The sequence below is a fragment of the Carettochelys insculpta genome, chromosome 27 (assembly GCF_033958435.1).
Source record: "Carettochelys insculpta isolate YL-2023 chromosome 27, ASM3395843v1, whole genome shotgun sequence".
Taxonomy (NCBI): Eukaryota; Metazoa; Chordata; order Testudines; family Carettochelyidae; genus Carettochelys; species Carettochelys insculpta.
The window spans coordinates 12,381,024-12,405,056 of record NC_134163.1 but is presented as its reverse complement, the minus strand read 5'-3'; the positions used below and the strand labels follow the sequence as shown (position 1 = coordinate 12,405,056).

Genomic DNA, 24,033 nt, shown 5'->3' with positions numbered 1-24,033 from the left:
AAGGCTGCTGAAATTCAACCTCTTCTGGGGTGGCAGCCGTACAGTGTTCAGCAGGGGTGTGACTGGAGAAGCTTTGGTCAAGGACACTGTGAAGCAAACATCTGCTGTGGAAGGTATAAAAAAAGCCTCTTGAATGTCCATTAACAGCAGAGGTGCCTTGGATTTATAAGGTGTGATGAGAAACACTTGCAGGTCACTCCTTTGATCTGCCTTGTCTGGCTGAAGAAATGAATGAACTGGTTTCAGGAAGTTTAGCTGTTAACATTTTGCTAAGATTCAGACGTTTCAAAGGTCTTGGCTATTTGTGTCTCTTGGCCCATATGGGACCTTTACTGGTTAGCAAGAAACATCTGTAAAGTATGTAAGCTTATAGCAAATAACAGATTTAAAAAGAGCCAGCCTCTGCTCATGACCTCTCCCTTGTTTCCTGCTGTTTCAGGCTCTCTTTGTGCTGTTCATCCTAGCTTACATTCATATCGCCTTCTCCCGCTCGCCCATTAACTGCCTGGAGCATGTGCGGGACAAGTGGCCACGCGATGGCATCTTGCGGGTGGAAATACAACGAAACTCCAGCCGAGCCCCTATCTTCCTACAATTCTGTGAAGCGGAGAAATTCCCGGGAATGGTGATTGAGTCCCTGCATGAGGAGGAGGAAGAGGAAGAGGAGGAAATGAGTGTGGAGATGTTTGAGAACAGCTCTGTCAAGGTAAAGGGTTAGCCAGGTGCTCCCTGGGAAAGGGTCAGAGATGTCTTGTGGGGAGTGTGGAAACAACTTGGTGCCGGTGAAATATTATGTCCCAGCCTGTCATGGGCCTCCTCATCACTCCATTTTAAAAAGAATGGTTGACCTCTCCCAGTGTCATCTGAGACAGAAACCTGTGTAAATAGTGACCTTGCGACACGCTGAAGGCTGGTAAATTCCATCTCTGACCCAGCCATGGAGGGAGGGTCAGTTCCAGAGCTGAAGGCCCATCCCAACAGCACATCTGTTGCATCACTTCTGAAAAAGCACTGAAATGTGCTTTGGAAGCGCTGGGCAGGAGGGAGATGGTTTAGAAACAGACCATGCATGCGGTGCTGTTCGGCTTTCCTGGGGTTGTGCTGCTATGCAACTCATGCACGGGTGTTCTGAAGTCTTCTGAGCCTTTGCAATAGCATTTGCCGCTTCTCCTTGCTCCCACCATCCCATGGAGTGATGTATCTGTTTGCAGTAAATGCCATCCTCTTCCAGCACGTTATGGGCAGTCACGTGTGAGGGTAATGTGCTTCCCAAACTCGTGCCACTAAACCCTTTATACCATGGCATCGTGGACTTCCCCATGTCAAGTACTACAAAAATTATTTTAGGAATGTTTTCGGGGGTGTTTAAATCACAGTATTGGAATTATTGTCTCCCTGCTTGTAAAGCTGGGCAATATCAGATGCCATGAGTTGTCGGGCCAAGGGTGCGGGGGAAAGAAATTAAAGCAAATGGAAGACACTACTTCCAAAACAACCATTCTGTGCCTAAAATGTCTCTGCTTAAAGTCAGAAACCTTTGTCTTGTTCAGAGCTAACAGATGTTGCATCCCATGAGAAATCATCTTGTAACTCGGCAATGGGTCTTTGGGCCCTTAAACCAGGGAGCTCTGTGTAGGTCAGGTTTATTCCTAGTCATGTATCCAAGGGGAATTTGCATACTAGGTAAGGTACCAGCAAGGAGATACTTGGGGTCCAAGCAAAGGCTCTCAGCACTTGTCTGCCAGAAGTAGAGGGAGACACCTAGAAGAGCTGGTTGTAGGAAGCCTCAGGGAGGCTTATGAAAGGCCTAAGTGGCTGTTGGGCAGTTAACCAGGTATGGGTATTGGTGAGTTGCTCCTAATGGTTAATAAGACAAGCCATGTGAAGCGATCTGGAATGTGACGTTGTATGCAGCATGACTTCCTCTTCCCCAGGTGATGGATCAGCTCACTAGCTTGCATGTCCCTTCCCAGAGATAAAAAGCTCTCTGGTTTTTTAGTCTGCCAGGTATAACATTCCAGACTGAAAATCTGACAGTTTTATGCACAGCAAAGCTTATTAACCCAGGACTGAATCTTGGCCTTTCTGGGCTAGTGCCAATTTTGTGCGGGGGCAGGAATCAACACCTACAGGGAGGCAAAAGTATTGCCTTTTGTGGTTCAGATGAAAATATGGAATCCCTTTGAAGCTTCTCAGATATCTGGAGTATTAGAGTAAGTCTTGGGTGGTGGATTATGATGATGCGATCAGAGATATTGATAAACTAAATGTATTGCTTCCGTAGCTGTGCAGTTCATGACATGTTTTCCAGCTTAGCTTTTGCCTGTCATGCCACATAACTAGATTGAATAGTCTTTTTAATTTCACTCCCCCATACTCTCCTAGCTTTTAAAATCTGTAATCTGTGGGGCAATTCGCTTTAGGCTCTCTTCTGCTGTTCTAGTTTATTGAGGCAGCCACCACCGGTTCAGAAACATAAGCCACGATTTGTGTTGCCCTACCAACCTCTTAGTAGTTTGTCTGCCTGTGAGAGAGCAAGATGTCAATATCGTGCAGCTCCTTCTGTCCTTGAAGTTGACTGGGACTCCCTGGTGTGTAAGAGGAGAATTGCTCTGAACACACCATGCTGGCAATGTCAAGAATCCTGCAGCCAGCTCCACAAAGAAGAATGCATTTCTCCTCGGCCTGCAGCCTGCCCTGTTTTAGGATGTGGCTGTGAACACTTGCAGAGGTTGGGTTTTGTGTGTGTCCCTCTCAATTTTCCACCTTCACGCTGCTAACTGGCTGGGGCTGGGCTTGGAAGCCCAGTGTTGACAGGAGCACTAATGCTACTTTCATGCCAATGCTTTTTCAACAGTTTGAGCTGGACATTGAGCCGAAGGTGTTTCTCAAGCCATCCCGGGTGAGCAGCACCGAGGCACTGACCCAGGTGACCCAGAATGAAAGCCAGGAGTTCTCGTTTAGCGAGGCGCCCACTAAAGGTATGCAGCCTCTGAGTGAGACTGTGTCCGAGTTTGAGATGCTAGCCAGAGCAGGTAAAGACCACTTACGCTGGTATCCATGTTCCCTCCTCCCCTCTCACCTGTCTCTTCCCCCCTGCACATCTTTCACTCCTCTTGGCTTCTCGAGGCACTTGGATAAAACCCCCAGTGTTTTTCAGCTGTCCCGTCTTGCCTTTGGATGAGGTGAAATTGACAAATACTAACTTTGGTTCTGCAGAATTTTTTTCCTTTTGTGGGGAGGAGGCTGGGGAGGTGGTAGACTCATGCAGTGAAGTCTGCCAGTTCTACCACGGATTGTTATGCTGATCCTCAAGTCATGGCAGGCCACGCTGATAAAGCATCACAAAAATGGTTCTGCTAGAACAGATAATAGGCCATGTGGTCTGATCTCATGTCTCTGACAGTGGCCAATGCCAGATAGGCCAAAAGAAGGTGAACCCATCCCTCCTTCACCTTTTTCTCCATAATTCACCTGACCTACTGTGTTGTTTATCCCTGCGGGGAGGTGCAAGTAATTCCAGAGTATGTGGAGAAATACATTTTCTTAATAGCACAAGAATGTTCTGATCCTTTGTCCAGGACCAGGTCTTGAAATAGCTGAACTGGTCCTGAAAGCATTTGTGTTGGTCCACTTTTTTTTAAAGCAGCAGATTGAGAGACAGGGAGATGATAGAATCGCATAATTCAGAATGTCTTTCTTTGTCTTCCCTTTGTCGATTGCAAGGCGGTTTTTAGCCGCTGATATCGTATAACTTTTAGAAGGAGACCATGGATTTTTATTAAATTGCAATTCAACGTATGTGTGGTATAATTTGGTTTCTGGCTGTACTAGATGTTGAAATCACATGCGTTGAAGAAGGATCATAACCGGAGTGGTGTAATAGAATGTCTAGTTTGCTGAAATGTATGTTTTAGTTCACTTGGAACACTGGGATTTTTTGTTGTCCAGTATTCCAAAAGCATTATTTCTACCTATAGAGGTTTATAAGTTCTAACACTAAAATGCTTGGTTTTCCCTTGATCTTGCAGTTTTTATTTGATACTGGTCCAGGGCTGATTTTAGTTCTGAACATCATTTAGCGATTAGGGGGTCATGATGCTGCTTAAGACTTGGGGATGAAATGTAACTATCTATTGCAAAGGGGTTTTTGGGGTGCAGTGCAATCATTAAGGCCTGTGCAAAGCTCTTCCATATTATCTCTGGTGTACACTGAACAGGCCCTTTTTGTTTTTTGTGTAGTCCTCAGTAGAAGTTATCTGACAAGGGGAGGAGAGAGAAATTAATAAGTGACACTGTCCACATATTTACAGTGTAATAGCCAAATGCATCTTGTCCAAAAGGTTGTGGGAATGTAAATAGGACTCATTTTCCTTATCTTCTCAACTTCCCCAAATTAAAATGACAAGGTTTAGCTCCCAGCTTTTAATTTTTATGTGGGATCCATTGAAATAAATTGCAATTGATGCTTTCATGGTGTAAATAAAGCAATTCTTTTGGTGGGCTTTAAATGATTTGTTTGTAAAGTGGTAGCAGTTGTACTGCCAGTGAAAACCAAGAAGTGAAACTGACCGGTCTGTTTTCATCACATTCTTCTGAGTGAAATGCAACAAGTGAACAGTGGGGGAGAGCTGTAAATTTATGTTGAAATTTCTTTTGATGTGTTTCAAGTAATTTAGGGAAGAGTTGCATTTTATATATTACATTTAATCTGTGCTCCTTCAAAATATTGATAGGCTGGCTGCTTCTTAAGACAGGATTTTTCTTGTCTTCTGGCTGTCGCAGCAGACAGTGTCTGCTTCAGTTTAAGCAGGCAGGCATTCAAGTGATGTCAAAAGGCTTTTTAGAAAAACACCCTTATTGCTCCTGCCTCTGATTTTTGACACTTGTGGAAGCAGCAGCAGTTCCTGTCTTCTGAGACACTGACTCTGGAGAAGTTAGTTCACTCTGGCTAGAACTGAAGGCTCAACTGCAGCTGAGAGATCTAGGGATGCTTCAAAGCAGGGAAGTCTGCTTTGAAAAAGACTGTTTTGAACAAAATACTTAAGATTTTTTTGGCTCCAAAATATGTTATAGTTAATGGTGGCATACGATAAATACAAAGCATCAGGTTGGCAGGAGCTGGTGTCATATGCTGTGCTAAGTGTGGCAGCTATGTCCTTCCAAGAAAACAGAACAGTTTTGTCCGCTCTCCTTCACTCCTATAATAATGAAAAGTGAATATTCCAGTAGCCTTTCCAAAGCATGTAGAAAATGGGAGCTGAATAAATCTTCTCTGTAGGGCCTTTGTAGCATGTAGACATACACATGTGCATGCATCATTCTTTACCCATATACTGGTGTGAATTGTCAGACCCTGATCACAACCCTGCTGATTTCCTGTTTCACCATGTTCGGAGACATCAAGTAATGAGTGGGAAAGGGAAGCGATTTTAACTCAGGTTTTATCACAGTGTGAGGTCACTTCTGCTCTGCAACCCACACAGGCACCACTTCTGGTTTCATTGCATATTTGACATGCAGTGGTTAAGAGCTTTCCGTCTGGACTAATTGTTGACAAGCATCCGACTAATTGGGGGTGAGCAGTAGAAGATTCGCACCAAAAATAATCCTTTGGGTGCTTTGACCAAACTAATCCAGAGCTGATTTAAATGTCTTTGTGTTCTTTGATTTAACTGGTTTTAAAAGGTGAGTTCTTTACAAAAATTATTTTGCCAGAAATCTTGTATGACTTGATTTGATCGGTTTTGCTACCTGCTCTTTGGAGGTGAGTCATGTAGTTCTAGAATGCAGGATACAGCCACAGCCACTTAAGCTAATGCCCTCTGTTGGGAAATATCCAAGTGACCTGTTTGATACAAGTATTCTATTAAAACAATGGTGTAGCACTTGATGCAAAAATCTTAAACCTGAACAGCACTGCACAGGACCAAATACATCCCTATTTCCTGGCCTGAAGCCCTTTTACGCCCATTGTTATCATGGGTTTGTTAGCAGTCTGCAAGGAAAACTTCAACAGCTGAAGAAGGCCTGTGTAGAGTGGTCACTTGAGGATAGAGCAAGACTGGGAGGAGGGGAGTAGCTTCCAGTCCTGCAGCCACAGGTATTCTGAAGCCAACCTGTAAATCACAGCAGATGTCTGTTGTAAATTTTTCAGCGTCTCACAGTAAGCACCGATTGTCCCTTTACCAGCAATCAGTTCTGTTCCAGGTCCCAGGCATCCCCTGGGCCCAGCCTTCATCCTGATAGGAAACCATTACAACATTTACTAATTGCTTTTTGAAAACTGTGTTGCTTATCTGTAGAAGGCAATTCTGTAAGCAGACTTGTGGCTAAACGAGAGATCTTTCAAAGATTTTTTTCTTCTGGCAATAGTGGCTCTTTAGTGTGCTTGTCTGTCCATGTTGTTATGAGAGAATTTGAATAAAAATAGGATCTTTCAAAAGAAGTTTGCCAACTCCCTGTCTGTAGCTGAAGTTACAGCCCAGTTGCTTTGGAAACTGACATTTCAGGATACATTGTGACTTGAATACTTTTGCCTCTGTAGTATCTTCAATATATTGCTCTTAAAGCTCTTGACAGAGATAAATGGATCCAGCTTGTGGTGGTGGTATCCTGTTTTCGCAGATGGAAGGTCGCAAAGCCAAGTCCAGTGACAGAGCAGGGATTACAACTTGAGTAATTCCTTGTGGGTGTGCAGTAGAACAAGGGGCAGAAATGTTTCAGCGCAGATCCAAAGCGCACACCCTGCATCCAAGGGCCAGAATGGGGAAAGCAATACACAAACATGTAACTTTCTCATGAGAGCTCATGGACTTCAGCTGATGATGATCTGTGTAGCGTTTCAGTGTTCAGTGCTCAAAGTTGAGGCAGTGAGCTGGAGTTCTTTGATCTGATGCTGCAGCTCAGTTACTAAAGGTTTAATTGAACGGGGCCCACTGTTAGGGATTGGATACCACAAGAGATTGAGAAAGGAATTGGGAGCATCTCCTGATCTGAACCGGATTCTCCTACCAGTTGATGGCCTGTGTGAAACGAGTTCATGGGTAGATCAGTGGTTCCCAATCTTTTCGGCAACACAGCACTCTTCTGTGAGACAGACAATTCCCTGGCACACTCACTTTTTTTTTCACCTGAATAGATTGCTCATAAAGGTTGCCCCTTCCTGACAGGGTCTTGAAGCCAGGACATGGCATTTAAACCATATCTCAGCTCCAGCATCAAAGTGTTTGTTCCTCTCTATCTTAATAGAGGTTGGGGGGGATTATTTGGGAAAAGTGATGTAAGAAGGGGAGCTGAAGCTTTTGAATGACAATGCCAGTTTCTTGGCAAACAGGCTCTTTGGGGGTGACTAGGTAAATTCGCACATATCCCTCGTAATTTGTGAACTCTGCTGTTGAGACTTATTTCCCTTTCTCTTGCAGTGTGGCCCCAGGAAGAGTATATTGTGGAGTATTCTTTGGAGTATGGGTTTTTACGCCTGTCTCAGAGCACTCGCCAGCGTCTCAGCATCCCTGTCATGGTGGTGACACTAGGTATGTAAGGAACGTGACCAGGACCATGCACTAGTTGATGGGACTCTACTAAAAATGCCTACATGCTCTTTGCTAACATCTCAGCTTAATCAAACCCCCACATGCTTTATCTTTGCTTCAGTTGCATAGAAACCCTTTACAACAGCAGAGGGGGGAGGTCTTGTTCAGAGCAAGACAGTTTTTAATTGGAAAGACATTACCAATATGATGCCAGGGCATTTATTACAGTCTGAATCTAAACAGTAGGTTTCAGTGTCAATCCTAGTATTATTTCCCAGTGCAGTTGTTCTTCCCTGAAAGACAAGAAACCACACCTAAACTCTGCCCAGTTGCTGTGACTTTGTTGCTTTTCCTCATTTGCGGTAAACTTGAGAAGTGAGAAATAAAATAGCCTACAGCCCTTGGGGTCAGCGTTATTTAATGCTAGTGATGTAGGATAGAACGGCAATATTACAATAGTGACACCTGTTGTTAAGAGCAATAATGGCTGTCAGACAATGTTGAGCATGTCTCCTTAGTATTGACATTATCACTAATCATCTTTGCATCCTGTATAGCCACAGGAGACCATTATCTTGTGACCATTCTCTTCCTCCCATACTCTTAAAAAGTTTAAGGAATAAATTTAGTCTTAAACCTTCTGGTGCCAAAAATGCTAATTAAGCACTGTCAAAATATGTGCAGCAATCGTTTTAGAGAGATTAGACAAAAGTAATGGAAGCAAAAGTAAGTTTGCGGGCAAACAGAATTCATCCCCATTCCACTACAGAGCCATGTAGAGCTTTCTGCTCTTTCACCTCCCATTGAATGGAGTAAATCTTTTGCCTTTCCTGCAGATCCTACCAGGGACCAATGCTTTGGAGACCGATTTAGTCGTCTGCTGCTGGACGAATTCCTGGGTTACGATGACATTCTAATGTCCAGTGTAAAAGCGTTAGCTGAAAACGAAGAGAACAAAGGTAAAGTCAGCAGGAAACGATTTGGTGGAATACTCAGAGCAGGTGCTTTACAATCTGGGTGTGTAAAGGGCTGAAAAGCACACCAAAAGTGTAAAGCGTGCTTGGCTGTTCACTATGCACTCGCAGTGTTTCTGCTAACTCTCCCATCCATGGATGGAATAAACTTTATGTGCACCAACATATGTGGGGGTGTGCACCACCCATAGGAACATGCTGCTGGCTGTGGGTGCTCTGCTAGTCAGCTGGGCAGCACCTGACTCTTCTAGACAGCCACCCATGTGCTCGGCTTGCAGAAAACATTGTTCACTAATGCTGAGACTGGTTCCCTAGCTGCCTGGGAAGATTACTACCAGGAAGATTGGGGGGCGGGGGGGCAGCTAATGGCCACAAGTTTTCTCCTGCCTTATGCAGAAAGAGAATGATGGATGCAGCAGTGCTAGAAACTCAGACTGTCACTATTGTGTAATCAGTCTGGGCTCCTCTGTTTCTTCCAGGTTTCCTCCGCAATGTGGTGTCTGGGGAGCACTATCGCTTTGTCAGCATGTGGATGGCGAGGACCTCCTACCTAGCGGCCTTTGTCATCATGGTCATATTTGTAAGTTCAGTGTTACCGGGATTTCTGGAGTTGGGCTTACCAGGTTCTGTTTAAGACTTAATTTGGATAACTATCATATGTGCCCTGAATTGGTATTAACACAAGAGGCCACACGTGCTTTTAAACCCCATTTAATAAAGTGTGTAATAAGTGCACTTAAAACCTTTTGCAAATGCACACTTGATCCAGATGACCCCACTAATTAGATGCTAAACCCTTGTGCATAGGAGGAGAGTACTGCTCCTTCTTCCTTTGATGCAAGACAATATACATCAATAATCTAACAGCTGGAGAGAGATGTTTAAAAATATCATCCGAAGATAAATCGGTCCGTGTGATCAATCTCTGAGGCAAGGAGACCTACCTGAAGGTGTGCAGGACTGGGACAGAGCTGAAACATTGGGTTCTGTTCTCACTCAGCTTCTGATTTTTGCTTTGGTTTTTTTGGGTCATTACTTAAGCTGTCAGAATTGGATTCGTACAGCTAGCCTGTTTGACCATCTCCTCCACAGGAGCTGCGCGTGGTTTAATTACTATTTTGTAAAGTGCCAAAGAGTAGCTGCTCAACACAGAATGAAATGTGCAGTACAGTTTGGGCTTTTTTTATGGTGCTAAGAAAAATCCACCCAAGACAGAAACTTTGTGGTTAATATAAACATTAAGGTCAGAAAAGTCTGTTCTGACCATGTAGTCTGACCACAGGCATTGTTGAGATCAAAGAACCTTGCAGGTACACGTCACAGTTTGGGGATTAACAGTTGCTACTAGGACCTTCTGTGGTTTGCTAAAGGGTGCCCCTTCACCTCAGACTTCCAGACATTATCTGTCCCTGGACAAAGTCTTGCAATTCTCTGCCTCTGAGGATTTAGTCTTTGATTTCTTCTGCCCTTCAGAGTGTGTGTTCCAGCAAGTAAAACCTTGGTTCAGCCCCTGTAGTTCTGTGTTCTTTTTCAAGGGCTAGGACTAGTGTTCTCTGTAAGCTGGGTGCTTGGGTGGCCATCCAGGAGATATTCAGGGGCCATCCAGCCGTTTGGCAGAGCACCCACATCTGGCAGCATGTTTCTGCTCGTGGTGCACATAAAACTTATTTCACCTCTGGAAAGAATTAGAAGGAACACTGGCTAGGACAGTGAATGCCAGTGGACCAAACATATCCTAAAACAACCTGCACACATGGTGTCTGCAGACTCCAGTGTGCTTTTCAGCCTTTTAGATCCTTCTAGTGGCATTGTTCTGGCTTGGTAACAATCTCCTGTAAGTTACTGGATGAAAATGAGGGCTTTTGAGTCTGTTCAGCCTTTTTTCGTCTTTGGAGGCTTTGGGACCTGATCAGTACTACTATATGCAAAATTCCCAGGAAGTAGTTCCTCTTTGGAGGTGGGAACCTTCTTGGAGATTTAAAGTAATGGCCTCCCACTGATGATCATTCACAGAGGTGGCTTGGTAACCCTCCCTCATGAAGCCACAATACAATTGCTGGCTCACAGAGATGCAGAACCTTTTAAAAACATGTTACGCCTCTCTCAGATATGGTATGTGTCTGTAATAGCTGTCTCAGTGCATACCACCTCCCATGGTGGAGCATCAGCACAAACTCTTTACCACATTACAACCCTCTGTGAGAAGACAAGCTTCCCAGAGCAGTCCAGTTTTAATCCTGATCTGTTTTTGCCATTTTAGACTCTGTCGGTCTCAATGCTGTTGCGATACTCTCACCACCAGATCTTTGTCTTCATTGGTAAGTGCTTCTAAATCTTACGGTTACAGGCCATTCCTTTGGGCGTGATGCCCTGCCCTAGTGAACACCCATTGCCTTTGGCAAGCAGGAAAGGATCTTAGTGTATTTTGTGGGGCTGCACCTTCTTGAGACAGTTGTTTCTTTTTATCCTGTGCATCATCCTGCAGTTGGGAGAAAACAGTAAAGTTTTGCCAAAGCTTACTCCTGGCAGGAACTGACATGGCAGAAATCTGGCTCTGTGGAGTACACTGCTTAGAGGTCAAGGGACCATTTCAGTCCTGTTATAAACATGGCTCCATTGACTTCTAGACACCTTTTTCCTTCCTGCTTACATCAAGCCAGAATTTAGCCTTAAATCTCCAAACAAACATGCACTTTTTAACTTGCCCTTTGTGACCCCTCCCCTCTTCTCTGTGGTTCGCTGAATGCAAATCCCCGTCCTGGATGTGCAGCCCTGAGTCAGTATTGGTCATTACCGTGGGGGTGGGATCAGTGACCTGCTCCAGTGTGGGCTTAGGTGTGGTGCGAGCTGTTAGCAGTTTGCAACCACTGTTTCCTGCATGTAGCTTTAGAGCTGTCCAGCCCCTCTCCAGGAATCTACAGCATTGCACTAAAGACGGTTTGTGGTGTGTCTGCTGCTCTCAGCTGTTAATGGTTTTTTCTTTCCTCCTCGCAGTGGACCTCCTGCAGATGCTGGAAATGAACATGACCATTGCATTCCCTGCTGCTCCCTTACTCACCGTCATTTTGGCTCTCGTAGGTAAGAACACTGATCTACTGCCTATGGAGAACCCTGAGTGGATACAGAATGAACTTAACATGGCAATTTGCTTTGGGGTGTGGTTAATGCAGTTCCTGTCTTGTTACCTTCCACCCCTCAGGGGATTCATATTCTCACCACCTGCAGAGGGGTAATGCCATGGAATTTCTGGTGTGTCCATTTTTTTTAAGGAATTCCCAAAGTGTGTGTGACCTAGTCTCCAATAGAAATATACCCATATTCTGGGGAGGGGTGGTCAGGGTTTGCGCAAGTCCCAAAGCTGTGCATTTGGGGGTGGAGGTAATCCGCTACATGTGAGTGCATTACAAATAGCTCTCATCCACTCCATTGTCTGGCTTTCCCGACCGATGTCCTACAGCCACAAAAGTTTACTTAAAAGAAATCAATCCTGTGCTGTGGCTAAAGCTGTAGGTAAAGTTGCCAGCCAGCCGAGCAAACCTTTGCTGCTGGAAAGCCACTGCAGCTGCGAGAGAGCCTCGCTGCATTTGCTTTACAAGGCAGAAAACCCACTGTTGCAACAGTTGCGAGTGTTTACTCCACGCACACCTTTTGGAACTAGAGAGTAGTCATTGGGTTGCCCCACTGCTGTCTGAATTGTTGAGGTTTTTTGTCCTGACAGGCATGGAGGCCATAATGTCAGAGTTCTTCAATGACACCACCACCGCGTTTTATATCATCCTCATTGTGTGGCTGGCTGACCAGTATGATGCCATCTGTTGCCACACCAATACTAGCAAGAGGCATTGGCTCAGGTAAGAGTTGTCAGTTCTTCTAGCATGTGTGCTTGCATCAGCTCACCATGTGCTCCATGCCTATATTCTATGCTACTTTGTTCTGCGATTAAAAGGCCTCCTCTGAACTCCCACCCAGCAGTGCTGGGCTGGCTTTCATTTCAAGTGGCTGCTGTTTTCCCTTCTTGAGTCCCCAGTGTTTCTGCATCTGCGGCTTCCCCTGCATTCAGGAGTTGAATGTAACTATTGAGCAGCTCCCCTCAAACTCTGATTCAGACGCTTGCCCACTTGTTTGTATTGCTCTCTATTTAGGTGAGCATCAGGATCTACTGAGAAAATCAAGAGTACTCCTTAACCAAGGCCTTGCAGCTGCTCAATGGGCAATTCCCTTTTCCCTTCCCTGGGTGGGAAGGAGGAAACATTGATTTTTATTGTCCCTTCTCTTCCCAGGTTCTTCTACTTGTATCACTTTGCCTTCTATGCATACCACTATCGCTTTAACGGGCAGTACAGCAGCCTGGCTCTAGTCACCTCATGGCTTTTCATCCAGGTAAGCAGTGGCCTTCGTTTGCTGCTCATTAGGTAGAACAGTGAATTATGAGAGAGGGATCTGTCTTAGTGTTTAATTGGGCCTATGGTCACTTCATTAGCTTTAGTGGGACAGCTGGATAGAAACATAGGGCTTAAAATACCAAGTCAGGAATGGATCAGCTGCATGAGTGGCTATGAATGGACGGACTCAGAATAAAGTAAGTTACCCCATAGTCAAATGCAGACCAGTCCCCAGACTGGGTGCGGGGGGTCACCCCTCCTTACTCCAGGAAGACGGCTGCAGCTGGGATAGGCATGGGGCTGGGAGCAAATCAGAGCTGGATCGTACTCCCTCTTTCCCCAGGGGGACTGGCCTGGGCATTTCTGCATTTAACGTCACCCCAGGTGCCCAGCACTGTGGGGACCGCTGATGTAGAATCTCTAAAAGCTATTACAAAGCCAGCTTGAACAGGAAATTTTACTTAACCAAAAGCTCTGAACATGTCCCGGAAACACAAGACTAGACAATGGATGGAGCTTCCAGATCTTAAGATACAGGGCTTGGGGCTTCTAGGCATGGGCTCAACTCCTGATGTGTCTGGTAGTGACTTAATGTTGGGCCTATACAGAGGCTGAGGGCTGTCAAGTGAGTTGTGGGCCAGGAGGGGTGGCGGTCTGTCTCCCAGTGGATGGCTGTCCATAAGGCACCTTCAGTGATATTGTCTTGGGGGGGCAGAGATTGAATGGGCATATGCTGAACTCCCCAGGCAGGTGGTGCCTGCTGGTCATGGTTGAATGTGACCTAGAGGATTAGAGTTTCTCTGGCTGATGATCTGCCCCCTCCATCAGCTGTAAACTCCAGATAGTCCTGGCTGCCTTCTTCCTCTCCACTGACCTTAAGAGGTGTGGATTCTGAGGTTCCCTGGTTGGTTGCAGAGCTTTTATGGGCCTTCTAAGCTGCTGCAGAGGCCTCCAGGGATCACAGTGAAAGGGGGGAAATCCTTCTCAGAGTGTCTAGGTTTGACACTAAACCCTGAATGTTTCTGCTTCCCGTGTGGATCAGAGCAGCCTGGCCACTCCTCTGCTCTTGCATTCATATCCATTATGGGGAAACCTTCCACAGGCTTCCTACAGGGCTGCTGCCACCACCTCTTGGCAGATTTGGGCAAAGCAGTAACCCCTGTCCCTTTGCGTTCCTAGCATTCCATGATCTATTTCTTCCATCACTATGAGCTGCCAGCAATCCTCCAGCAGATCCGGATCCAAGAGCTGCTGCTGCAGAACCAGCAGGTGGGTCAGGGGACCCAAACCACGCTACAGGACAACCTCAACAACAACACTACAGCCGCCCCCACCGACATGGGCAGCGGGCAGCCACACCTGGCAGCCAGCCCTTCTGTGGAAAGCAGCAGTCCTAGTTCTCTAGCGCCCAGCCAGGATCCCAGTGCCGCTGCCATTGCAGCTGCTGCAGCCTCCTCTGTCGGGAGCGATCTGAACTGGGTAGCCGAAACGGCCGCTATCATTACAGAAGCCTCGTTTCTCTCTGACCTGAGCGCTACCCTCTTGGAGCCAAATGCAGTGCACGAAGCCATGGCCAATGGGAGCCCTCAGGGTGCTGCGCTCGCTGCTGCTTCGAGCTTGGTAGCCCGAATCCGAGTCAGTAGTGATCGTGTGGAGTCTGCTGTGGGCTCCGTTACTATCGAGGTCTCCTCAACAGCTGTGGTTACTGCAACAGACGCACCACCTGGTGCGGCAAACGCACCAGCTGCCCCCCTCGTCCCAGCGGGGGAGGATGGTGTATCTGTCCCCAGCCAGTCCCTCCCCGAGCAGACTGAAGCTGCAAGGGAGCCGTTCAGCCAAGCAGAACTCGGCAGAAAGGACTGTGTTGCAAACAGTAACCTGCCAGAGACCCCACGGTCCCTCCCGCAAGATACTGATCAGGTCAAGCATTCGGACGGTGCTTTGGAGCACCTTGGGGAGACGGTCGCCTGCCCAACAGCAGTGGACAGTACACCCGGCTCCAGAGCTCGCTCGGAGTCAGAGTCCAGGAGCCTGTCCTGAGCCCCCTTCTCTCACTGCTCCCTCGTAGGCTGGGAGGCATCTGGATTTCTTGTTTCTCCCCTTGCCCTGACCCATAACTCATTTTAGTGGAGGCAAAGCAGCTGGAGCACAGCCAAGATGCAGCCCATTTCTCCCTGGGGTAGCAAATGTGTGTGGCATAAAAGGGAGCAATTAACCAGGAGCCGTTAACGTCATCCCTAGAGCTGCAGAGAAATGTTCTGCACAGCAGGCGTGTTGCCCAGTCCTGAGTTTTTCCTTAAGCCATCGGCAGACAGCAGGGTTGGTCACTGGGGCTTGTCTGTTTCTCACTTCTATTTTCCCCCTTCCTTCCTCTCCCAACCCTGCTTGCTGCCCTCAAAGGGAGGGCTTCCAGCTGTACCTTGTGGATCAGCTTCAGGGAACGGAGCCGTTAGCCCTGCTTGCGTTTGCAAGTGTGAACCAATTTGTACTAGAACAACTTTTTTTGCTTGATCATCTCCCCGCCCCTCACAATGTTCGTTTTTTGTTTGTTTTTTTTTTTTTGTGGGTGTGTTTCATCTCGTGTGGTATGTTCCTGGAAAGCCAGGCAGAAAAGCGGCAGGGAAAGCTAATCAACTGAAATGGAGACTCCTGTCTGGGGCAGCAATCCCTTCCCTCGCGGGAGCTTTGGCAGATGCTTTCATTCTGACTGTTTGGAAGTGCCTAGTTGATTTCATGCACAGCCGAGTTGCCCTGTTTAGTCCCCATTCCTCACCAGTCATATGGGCCCTGACGGTATGGGAGCTTTTTTGGCTGCTTAGCAAAGGAGTGAGTTGGCTGTTGCAAAGACAAAATAATACATATATATATATATATATATATATATATATATATATATATATATATGTAGCGCTGTGTATTTTTAGAAAGATGCAGAAGTTTTAAAGTGAGACACAAGGCTGTATTAAAGGGGGTAGGAGATATGTGGGCGGAGGGGCAGTGTCCTGGTGTTCCTGCCTGATAGACCTGCAGTTAACAGAATACTCATAGGGCTGGGGGAATGTTAAGGTGGTCTTTGGAAAGTCACCAGAGGGCTTCAGCAACCTCAGCCTGCTGCTAGGGGAAGTGCAACTGTAGCTTTACACCTGCTGCCGGGTTTCCTCATGGTAGAGGTGCTTGGAAATAAGGCTTTGATTTGCTGACATTTAGCATCTTCCTGCAGCCTTCTCCACCTCCCCTCTTCTTACCAGTGGCTGGCCTGGCCTGAGATGAGACACGAGGCTGCTTTTCTGTGCTACCAGATCTGAGGGCTAGTCGGCACAGTCTGAGCTGATAGGTTCCTACCGCGTCCCCTGCAGTTCAGGGTGCTTGGAACCATCTAGACTAACTTTGGGAGGGCTCCCCACAACTGTCCTCCTTTTTCCAATCCCACTGCACCCCCTGTTGAGAGTTCTTTCTGGCCTCTGGCTTCTCAGCAGGGGCCCTCTGAATCCAGCACCTTAAATGCCTAGCCCCCAGGCTGTGGGTGAGAGATGGGGGCTTGAGGTGGAGGTATGGCCTGAAAACACTTGTTAGGAAGCTCTGAGGTTCTCTTTCTAATTCAAAAGAGCCCTGCTGCCACACACCTCCGCTCCTGACCCACCGTGGTCACTGTGGTGGCTTAACCTGTGGGTTTTTTCAGTGCCTTGTCCTGTGTGGGGGACACCTTCACAGCCTAAGATTGGGCCCTTCCATGAGCTGAGGAAGCCCCCTTGACACAGGGCCTGAAGGGGGATACTGCTGGGAGAAAGCAGGTGGCTCGGTACAAAAGGAAAGGGTCCGAATGCTAAATCCAAGGAGAACTTAAAGAAACCCTCCCTCTCCTGCCTGGCCGAAAGGAAGCTGAGGAAGAGGCAAAGCTAGCTGTGAGTTCTCTCTCCCTGGAGTTTGCCCAAGGGCTGTCTTGCTCTGCCTTCTCACTAGCCGGGTGTCATGGGGAACATCTGGCACCCCAGTCGGAGGCTGCATTATGAAACCCTCCTCCTGTGACAGGCGGCAGTTTTCCAGTTCATTCACCTGGCACTGGTGGCTCCAGCCTGGGAGCTGCTTCCCTCGGAATCGGGGTTGTGGTAGGTGACGTCCAGTTGCCCCAGCAAGGCTCTGAGAGGAGAGAGGACTTAAGGAAAGAGGTGCGTGATGGGAAGGGGAGTGCAAGGAGGACGGTGCTTAGCTCACCTCGATTAGATAGGAGGTGGATGACACCTCTCTTGGGAGACAGCGATCAAGCTGGGGAATGGTCCACGTGACCAAAGCAGCCAGTGCTTCCTTGCTGGCTGATCAGTCACGTGAATGGGGCCCTCGGATATTCCTGCTGCCCACCAGCCAGGGGTGGGGATTGGGCTGTGACTGAAGCTGCTGCCGGCCCACACAGAGGGGTTTCGGGTAACTTCTTTGCGTTTCCTCCCCAGATCCCCCGCTTTGGGGGAGAGCACGGTGTCGCCACTGGAACCCGGGGTGGCCTGCCACAGCCTGGTGTGTTGGTGGGTCCCCCTCACTGGACCCAACCCTCCCGGGGCGAGACCAGGTCCAGCCAGCTTCTCTCCCTCAATTAGCTGATGCCGCTTCTAGGCAGCAGAGCTCCTTGCCGGCAGGTCTCAGAGCACAAGGCAGCAAAACAGCCGTAAGATTTTATGGGGCGGGGGGGGAATGAACCAAATCATTTGCTGAATGAAGAGTAGAGTTCATTCTATTTAATGTACAAATGTGTTTATATATAATAAATATTATCTAACAGCTTCCATGGTGCTGCTTTGCCAATGGGCGTGGTGGGTGGGCTGGACCTGTGAGGCTCTGGTCTTCATTCTGTCTCACCTACACCTAGCAGCTGCTAGGTCTAAGACTTACAGCTGTCAGAGGATCTGAGCCGAGCCCCTTCCCACCCTGGAAGTAGGGCAGTCTTAGGCTTTTTGGTCACAGATGAGGAGCTGAGACCCCCCGTAAGTGACATGATGGTGGTGGAACAGGTAATTCTTCATCCAGGATCTCCCAGGCTAATGCCCCCAGTGTCTCTTGCTCTCCACAGTGTGGCAGTGCACTGGAGGGAGAAAGAGCAGCCCCCTGCCTTTGGCTCAACTTGCAGAAGTAAAGCGGCATCTTCAGCTAGTACTCCACACTTCAGAAAGGGCTTGGGAGCTTAACTGCTGGTGAGCATTTGGGCCTGAGCCCCCAGGGCTTGTCTGTTTCAGATTCAATGACCTCATTTTGAAGTCTGCTCAGAAAAAGGGTGGTTTGTGTTTTTTGAACAGCTGGAAATCACCCCTTAGGCCTTCAGTGCTGCAAGGCTCAGGTCCAGTCATGCTCTTAAGTGCTGGGTTCTCATGCACATCTCTGATCTTCTGTCAGCAGAGATGAGAGAAGCTGGGACTCTTCTGCTGCCCAAAGGGACAGGATTGCATTAAAGAATCGGCCTTCAGCTCTGAACAAGCATGGGGAGGGAGTCCCACGCTGACAGAAGGGAAATAAAACCCTTTTGCTGCTGGGATGAAGATGGAAGGGGGCAAGACGCTTTATACAGTCTCACATGACCTTCTCTGATAAACTAGGGACATACAACTGAGATAGGTGCATACCTGGTTGAAAACTCTGGTTATCCAATGGTTCGGTGATGGTGGAAGGACATAGCACGTGGGCCTCCCTTGGGATCCCTGGTTCCATTTAAGATCTCCGTCAACAGTTTAGAAGGGGCATAGAGCGCGTGCTGTATAAAGTTCAGATGATACCAAGCTGCAAGGGGTTGCAAGTGCTTTGTGGGATAGGTTTATAATCCAGAATGATCTGGGGAAATGGTCGGAGCTGAAATTTACCAAGGATGAATGCAAAGTACTTCACTTAGGAAGGAACAATCAGTTTCTCCCCCACAACATGGGAAGCGAGGGGTGGGAAAAGCATACTGCAGAAAGGGTTCTAGGGCTCATTCATAGTCATGGGGTTGGAAGGGACCTCAGGAGGTCATCTAGTCCAGCCCCCCCTGCTTCAAGCAGGATCAAGCCCAACTAAGTCATCCCAGTCAGGGCTTAAAAACCTCTAGGGATGGAGAATCCACCACCTCTGGTGAACACATTCCACTGCTTCATCACCCTCTTGGTGAAGTAGTTTTTTCCTAATATCCAGCCTGCCCCGCTCCTTCTGTAACTTGAGGCCATTGCTCCTTGTTCTATCTGTACTACTGAGCACAGTCTCTCCCCATCCTCTTTAGAGCTCCTGTTCAGGAAGTGGCTGTGGACCACAAGCTAAGTACAAGTCTACAGTAACACAAATGAAGCAAACCTCATTCTGGGGAGTATTAACAGCAGTGTTGTAAGCAAGACGTGGGAAGTAATTCTTCTGTGCTACCCTGCATGGATTAGGCCTCACCTGGAGTATTGTGTCCAGTTCTAGGCACTGTATTTTAGGATGTGGAGAAATTGAAGGTCCAGAGAAGAGCAACAAACTTATTAGAGATAGAAAATACAACCTAAGAGGGAAAGAACTGGGTTTAATTGTGGACGAGAGGACTGAGGGGAGATAAAAGCTTTCAAGTACCTTTATATTAAAAAAAAAAAAAAAAAAAAAAAAAGTGATTTACAAAGAGGGAGAAAAATTATTCTCAGCTCCTGCTGCTGGGCCAAGGAGCAATGAGCTTAAACTGCAGCAAGGGAGGTTTTAGAGGGGAAGTTTTTCCTAATGTCCAAACTGACAGGGTGGTTAAGCACTGGACTAAATTATCCAATGTGCTCTTAAAAGCTTCTAGTGATGGATATTCCACAACCCTGCTAGAGAAACCCCCTGTCAGGGCTGCTCTAGATGGTGCTTGGGCCCAGCATGAGTGCAGGGCACCAGACTTGATGGCCTGGTGGTCCCTTCTAGTTCCATGCTTCCCTACCTCAGCTTTACTTAAATACAGTTTTGCAGTTAAATTCCCAATAGCACTGCCAAGTGCTGCATTTGTGCCTTGGGAAAGGCGCTTGGTTAAATCTAAACGGCTAGAAAAAAAAATCTGAATCCCAGGCTGACAGTTGCATCCGAAAAGCAGCTGTGTGTGAAGGCGAGAGAGGAAGGAGTGGGACAGAGGTTCTTCCCCTTCTCTAGGGAGCTGGAGTAACCAGCCCAGACTCCTGCTGGGAGTCGGCCTGCATTTTCATGCCCTCTCCTCAATCACTGGCGGTTTGAAGGATCTGGGGGTGGGAGGAGAGGCCTGCTTGGCTTTGCTTTTCATTTGTTTAAAAAAAAAAAACTTGAACTTTGTACATTTTATTTACATTTGATGGTGGTGCTGCTGCTGGCAGAAGGGAAAAATGCAGCCTTGCTCAAAGGGCTGCACAGCATTTGCTGGGAGGGAGGGTGGACTCACTGTAACTTAGGGGAAGGCTGGTGCCCTAAGTCCACACAGGGGATGAAGGGACCAAGACTCAAAACAAAGCTTTCCTAGCCTCAGCCACCAGTTCTCAGTTCCTCATCAGATTCTATGTGGTTTCCCCAAACAACTATTTTAACTATGGAAGGATTCTGCTGACCAAGGGGTGGGGGAAAGGAAAAAAACCTAAACTTTCTCCTTGGTTTTAAAAAAAAAAAAAAAAAAAAAAAAAAAAGTCTATCCTCCCTTCCCACCTCAGGTAACTGCCGAGGTTTTTAAGTGAGTCTGTCCTAGGTGGAGCTGGCAGGAGCCTGGTGGAGGGTTCTACTATCCAACCCCAGAAAGGGGCTCGTGGGACTCTAAGCTTGCCATTCAGTCTGCGGAGGACAACAGCAGGCTGGGGACGTGGGTCCTAGCTGCTACAGAAAGGAATTAATTGAAAACAGAGGGCTGTGTGAGGGGAGCCCTGAACCCTAGGGAAAATGTTCCTCCCTTGCTGTCAGAACCCACTCCTGAAGTGGCAGCTCCTCTTCCCCAGCCAGGAACCCCAGGTTTGATGTGACAGGGAAGGAAAACAGCAGCTAGTTTTCAAGAGTTCACTCCAAAGGACTCTGAACTCCCCCAGTCCCATTACCTGTCCTCGTTCTTCTCAGCAATGGGATTAACGGGCAGCAGGCGGATGTTTTTGGTGGGCCCCAAGGCCCCCACTAGCTCACTCTTCCGCACCAAGGCAGCCTTCAGCTGGGCCCTGATCTCCTGGATCCGTCCCTCCAGCTCCCTGAGCTCGTTCTTGTTGGCATCCCACTCCTCGGGCTGGGGCGCCCCGCCGTTGGCACAGTGCCACACAGGCACCTCCTGCACTGGCTGGTGGGGTGTCTGCTCCGGGTTGAAATGTACCCGCCTCGCCTCTTTCCTGGCGGCTTTCCGGAGGTTGTTCCAGGCGAGCGGGTCGGCTGCCTCTTGGCTCTTCTGAATGTTGCACCTTGAGAGTGAAACGAGCAGAGCCATCAGGGCAGAGTCGCCCAGCCCAGCCAGCTACCGCGCTGGCTCCCACTCCAAGCTGTGCCCTGCTGGAGAGCAAAGACGGGGGCACCTGGGCATAGCAGGCTCCTCTCTCTCTACAAAGGGTTAGATCATTGGGGCTGCGGATGGGAGAGCCTGGTGCACCAGGGCGGTGGTTTTGCAACCCGGGGGCTGCAGATTGCTTCCTGAAGAGGACTGTGCCTCCAGCTGAAATTTTGAGGCGTCTGTAAGTGACAAGCGGCTGAAGGCCTGCGGCTGAAGGAATTTGCATGGGGCTCTCAACTTTCCAAGCTCCCCACCCCTCCGGATGCATTTTACTGGTGGTCATCATTGTTCCCTAGATGTCATCCTCCCATCCACCTGCCCAAACAGCCGGGACAGGGCGAGGCGTGTCAGCCTATTACACAACTGTTTGCACCGCTGCGCAGAGCGTGCACACATGCACGCCACCACCTCACCCCGCTCTAATGTACTACAGCAGCTGGCCGGTTGCAGCACACGACTTGCAAACATGCACGGTTGCCCTGGTCGCTGTACCTTTTCTCTAGCCTCAGCATTGGGGTTTTCTGCTCCTCAAAGCCCACATTCAGCGCCCGGTGGATTTTCTGTGGAGCACAAGGGAGGAGAGGGCAAGGCTTGAGGGACTAGCAGGCCGGGGCTCTGCCTTTGCAGGGTAAATACCTTTTGTTTCAAGGCCTTGGCTGGTGACTTCATCCCAGGGAGAATGTCTGGGCCAGAGCTGGGGGCGGGGCGGGTCTGAATCCCTTCAGTTGCTGGGTGTAGGTAGGGGCCCAGAGTGGCTTTGCAGGAGGAGAGAGGGGAACTGGGCCAATGCAGGGGGCAGAGGAGGGGGATCTTCAGGGTTATACCAATGTCCAAACGCTCCCAGCCTGGCTTTGGCTGGGCCCTGGGTTACCGGGAGCAGAGCTGTGTCCCATGCAGGCAAGACTGGAGAGAAGAAAGCTGCCCGGGGCATTCTGGGGCTTGTGGGTCCTATGTTAATACAAAGCATCACTAGCACCACTCCAATGGCAGTGCCAGGAAGGGGGATGCTCTGAGGGCAGGGTAAGGGAAGCTGGGCCAGGGGAGCTGCAGCTGTTCTCACCTGGCTCGTGTGCAGCCAGTAATTGAATTTCTTTTTCCTCTTGATGCGCGGCAGGACCAGGTGGTAGAAGACGTGCTCACCCAGCGAGGTGAGCAGGGAGCCGCAGAGCCCAATGCACAGCAGCACAAAGAGCCCTGAGAAGTGATAGATGCCCATCTGCAGCGTCTGGAAGGGGAGCAGGGGAGGGAGGAGGTTAGCCCAGGCCAGGGAGCAGGTCAGGCTCCGAGGGCAGCCCCCTTACCCCCTGCTCCTGGCTGTGGCGCCCACTGGGCCGCCCTCACCTCGGTGACAGCAAAGACGCGCTTGCCGCAGGGAACCATCTTGTACCACTTGTCATGCAGCAGGTCCATGAAGCCGTCCGACTTGTAGCGGCTGATGAACTCAGAGAGGTTGGAGGTCAGGGGGGAGTTCTGGGGGAGCCCAATTCCGTAGCCTAGTGCGGGAGGAGAGAGGCAGAGAGAAGCACCAGCCTGGGCCTCGCTCCAGGGCCCAGGCCAACTGTATGACCCTGGGCAGGTCCGGACCCTGGTCTGCTGTTTGGATCGTCCCACCTATGGGCGCTGTGGCAGCACAGTCCAGCTCAGCTCTCCTCAGGGCCTGGTGCCACTGCAATGAATAACACGCCCCCCCCCCCGGGTGTGTGTGTCTCTCTCTCTCACACACACACACACACACGCGCTGCAAACCTGGCTGCACAGGTAGAGAAAAAGTTACTTGTGTAGACGTAGAGTCGCATTGAATACAAAGCACTGGCATCCCCCTGAAAAACTCCTGGAGTGAAAACATATATATATATACGTGTGTGTGTGTGTGTGTGTGTGTGTGTGTACACAGAGGGTGGCTGTACTCAAGTAACTTTTGGGGTACTTTGCTCACTGCTGCCTGGGTGTCCCAGCACCTTACCCCCAAAGTCAGCCTCTCAAGCGGCCTGCTCCCACGCAGTCTGGTGGGAGGGTGCCTTTAGCCAGCAAAATCTCAGTGTGTTTTATTGCAAGCTGGGTGGGAGTGCTCCCTACCCCCCCCCCCCCCCCGCCCCCAGCTCAGGCCCTGCACACCTGAGTCAGGAGGACCACAGAAAGCAGCTTGCACCCCAGTGATCTAATCCCAGCCAGTCTCCCCAGGACAGCCTCCTCCTAGTTGCATGGCAACCGACAGCTGGCACGGTCCTGGTGACATGCAGCAGCCCGGCTGGGACCACTGGACTTGGTCCCTGCTTCCTGTTCTAGTCACAGCTTGGCTGGCAAGAGTGCAGCAGCTTCATCTAACTTCCCTTGCTGCACCAGTGCCACAGCGGCGCTAATGAGGCGCATGCTGCCTGGGGCTATGCACATAGAGGCAGAGGCCGGATGGGGAGCTTGGGAAGCAAAGAAGGACAGCAGCTTCTAGAGGAGCTGCACACCCTTTCCCAGCCAGGACCCTGGTACACAGAACCCTCATGCTTCAGGGCACAGGCTAATGGGCCATGGCAGGGTCAGGAAGGTTGCTGACCACCCTAGGACGCCAGGCCAGATGGGGTACCAGACGTTCCAGCAGCATGCCGGCTATGGTGTAGCTGGCACACCACTGGCCCCAAGCTGGCACATAAACGGTTCCTCTGTGGTATGCTAGTTCAAAAGCCCCGCCTGCTGGCTGAGCGCCTCTCAGA

The 24,033-nt window shown here is 49.0% G+C and overlaps 2 protein-coding genes across 3 annotated transcripts in view; one reads left to right on the top strand and one right to left on the bottom strand.

The window, feature by feature from the left end:
- Positions 1-17,661, top strand: part of TMEM259 (transmembrane protein 259) — a 29,552-nt gene extending 11,891 nt beyond the window's left edge. The window contains exons 2-11 of one of the 2 annotated variants that reach the window (XM_074978140.1): positions 440-706; positions 2,858-2,981; positions 7,425-7,535; positions 8,372-8,494; positions 8,989-9,089; positions 10,770-10,827; positions 11,504-11,587; positions 12,228-12,360; positions 12,790-12,889; positions 14,071-17,661. In XM_074978140.1, the coding sequence (XP_074834241.1) occupies positions 440-706; positions 2,858-2,981; positions 7,425-7,535; positions 8,372-8,494; positions 8,989-9,089; positions 10,770-10,827; positions 11,504-11,587; positions 12,228-12,360; positions 12,790-12,889; positions 14,071-14,931 (1,962 nt within the window). In that variant the 3' untranslated portion in view covers positions 14,932-17,661. Of the gene's footprint in view, positions 1-439; positions 707-2,857; positions 3,036-7,424; positions 7,536-8,371; positions 8,495-8,988; positions 9,090-10,769; positions 10,828-11,503; positions 11,588-12,227; positions 12,361-12,789; positions 12,890-14,070 lie in introns of both variants that reach the window. The other variant, XM_074978139.1, reaches the window with a different exon arrangement.
- GRIN3B (glutamate ionotropic receptor NMDA type subunit 3B) overlaps positions 1-24,033 on the bottom strand; it is a 39,861-nt gene that overhangs the window by 2,151 nt on the left and 13,677 nt on the right. The window contains exons 6-9 of the mRNA XM_074978138.1: positions 22,670-22,821; positions 22,389-22,553; positions 21,821-21,888; positions 20,895-21,242 (exon numbers count right to left, since the gene is read on the bottom strand). Coding sequence (XP_074834239.1) covers positions 20,895-21,242; positions 21,821-21,888; positions 22,389-22,553; positions 22,670-22,821 — 733 coding nt within the window. The remainder of the gene's footprint in view (positions 1-20,894; positions 21,243-21,820; positions 21,889-22,388; positions 22,554-22,669; positions 22,822-24,033) is intronic.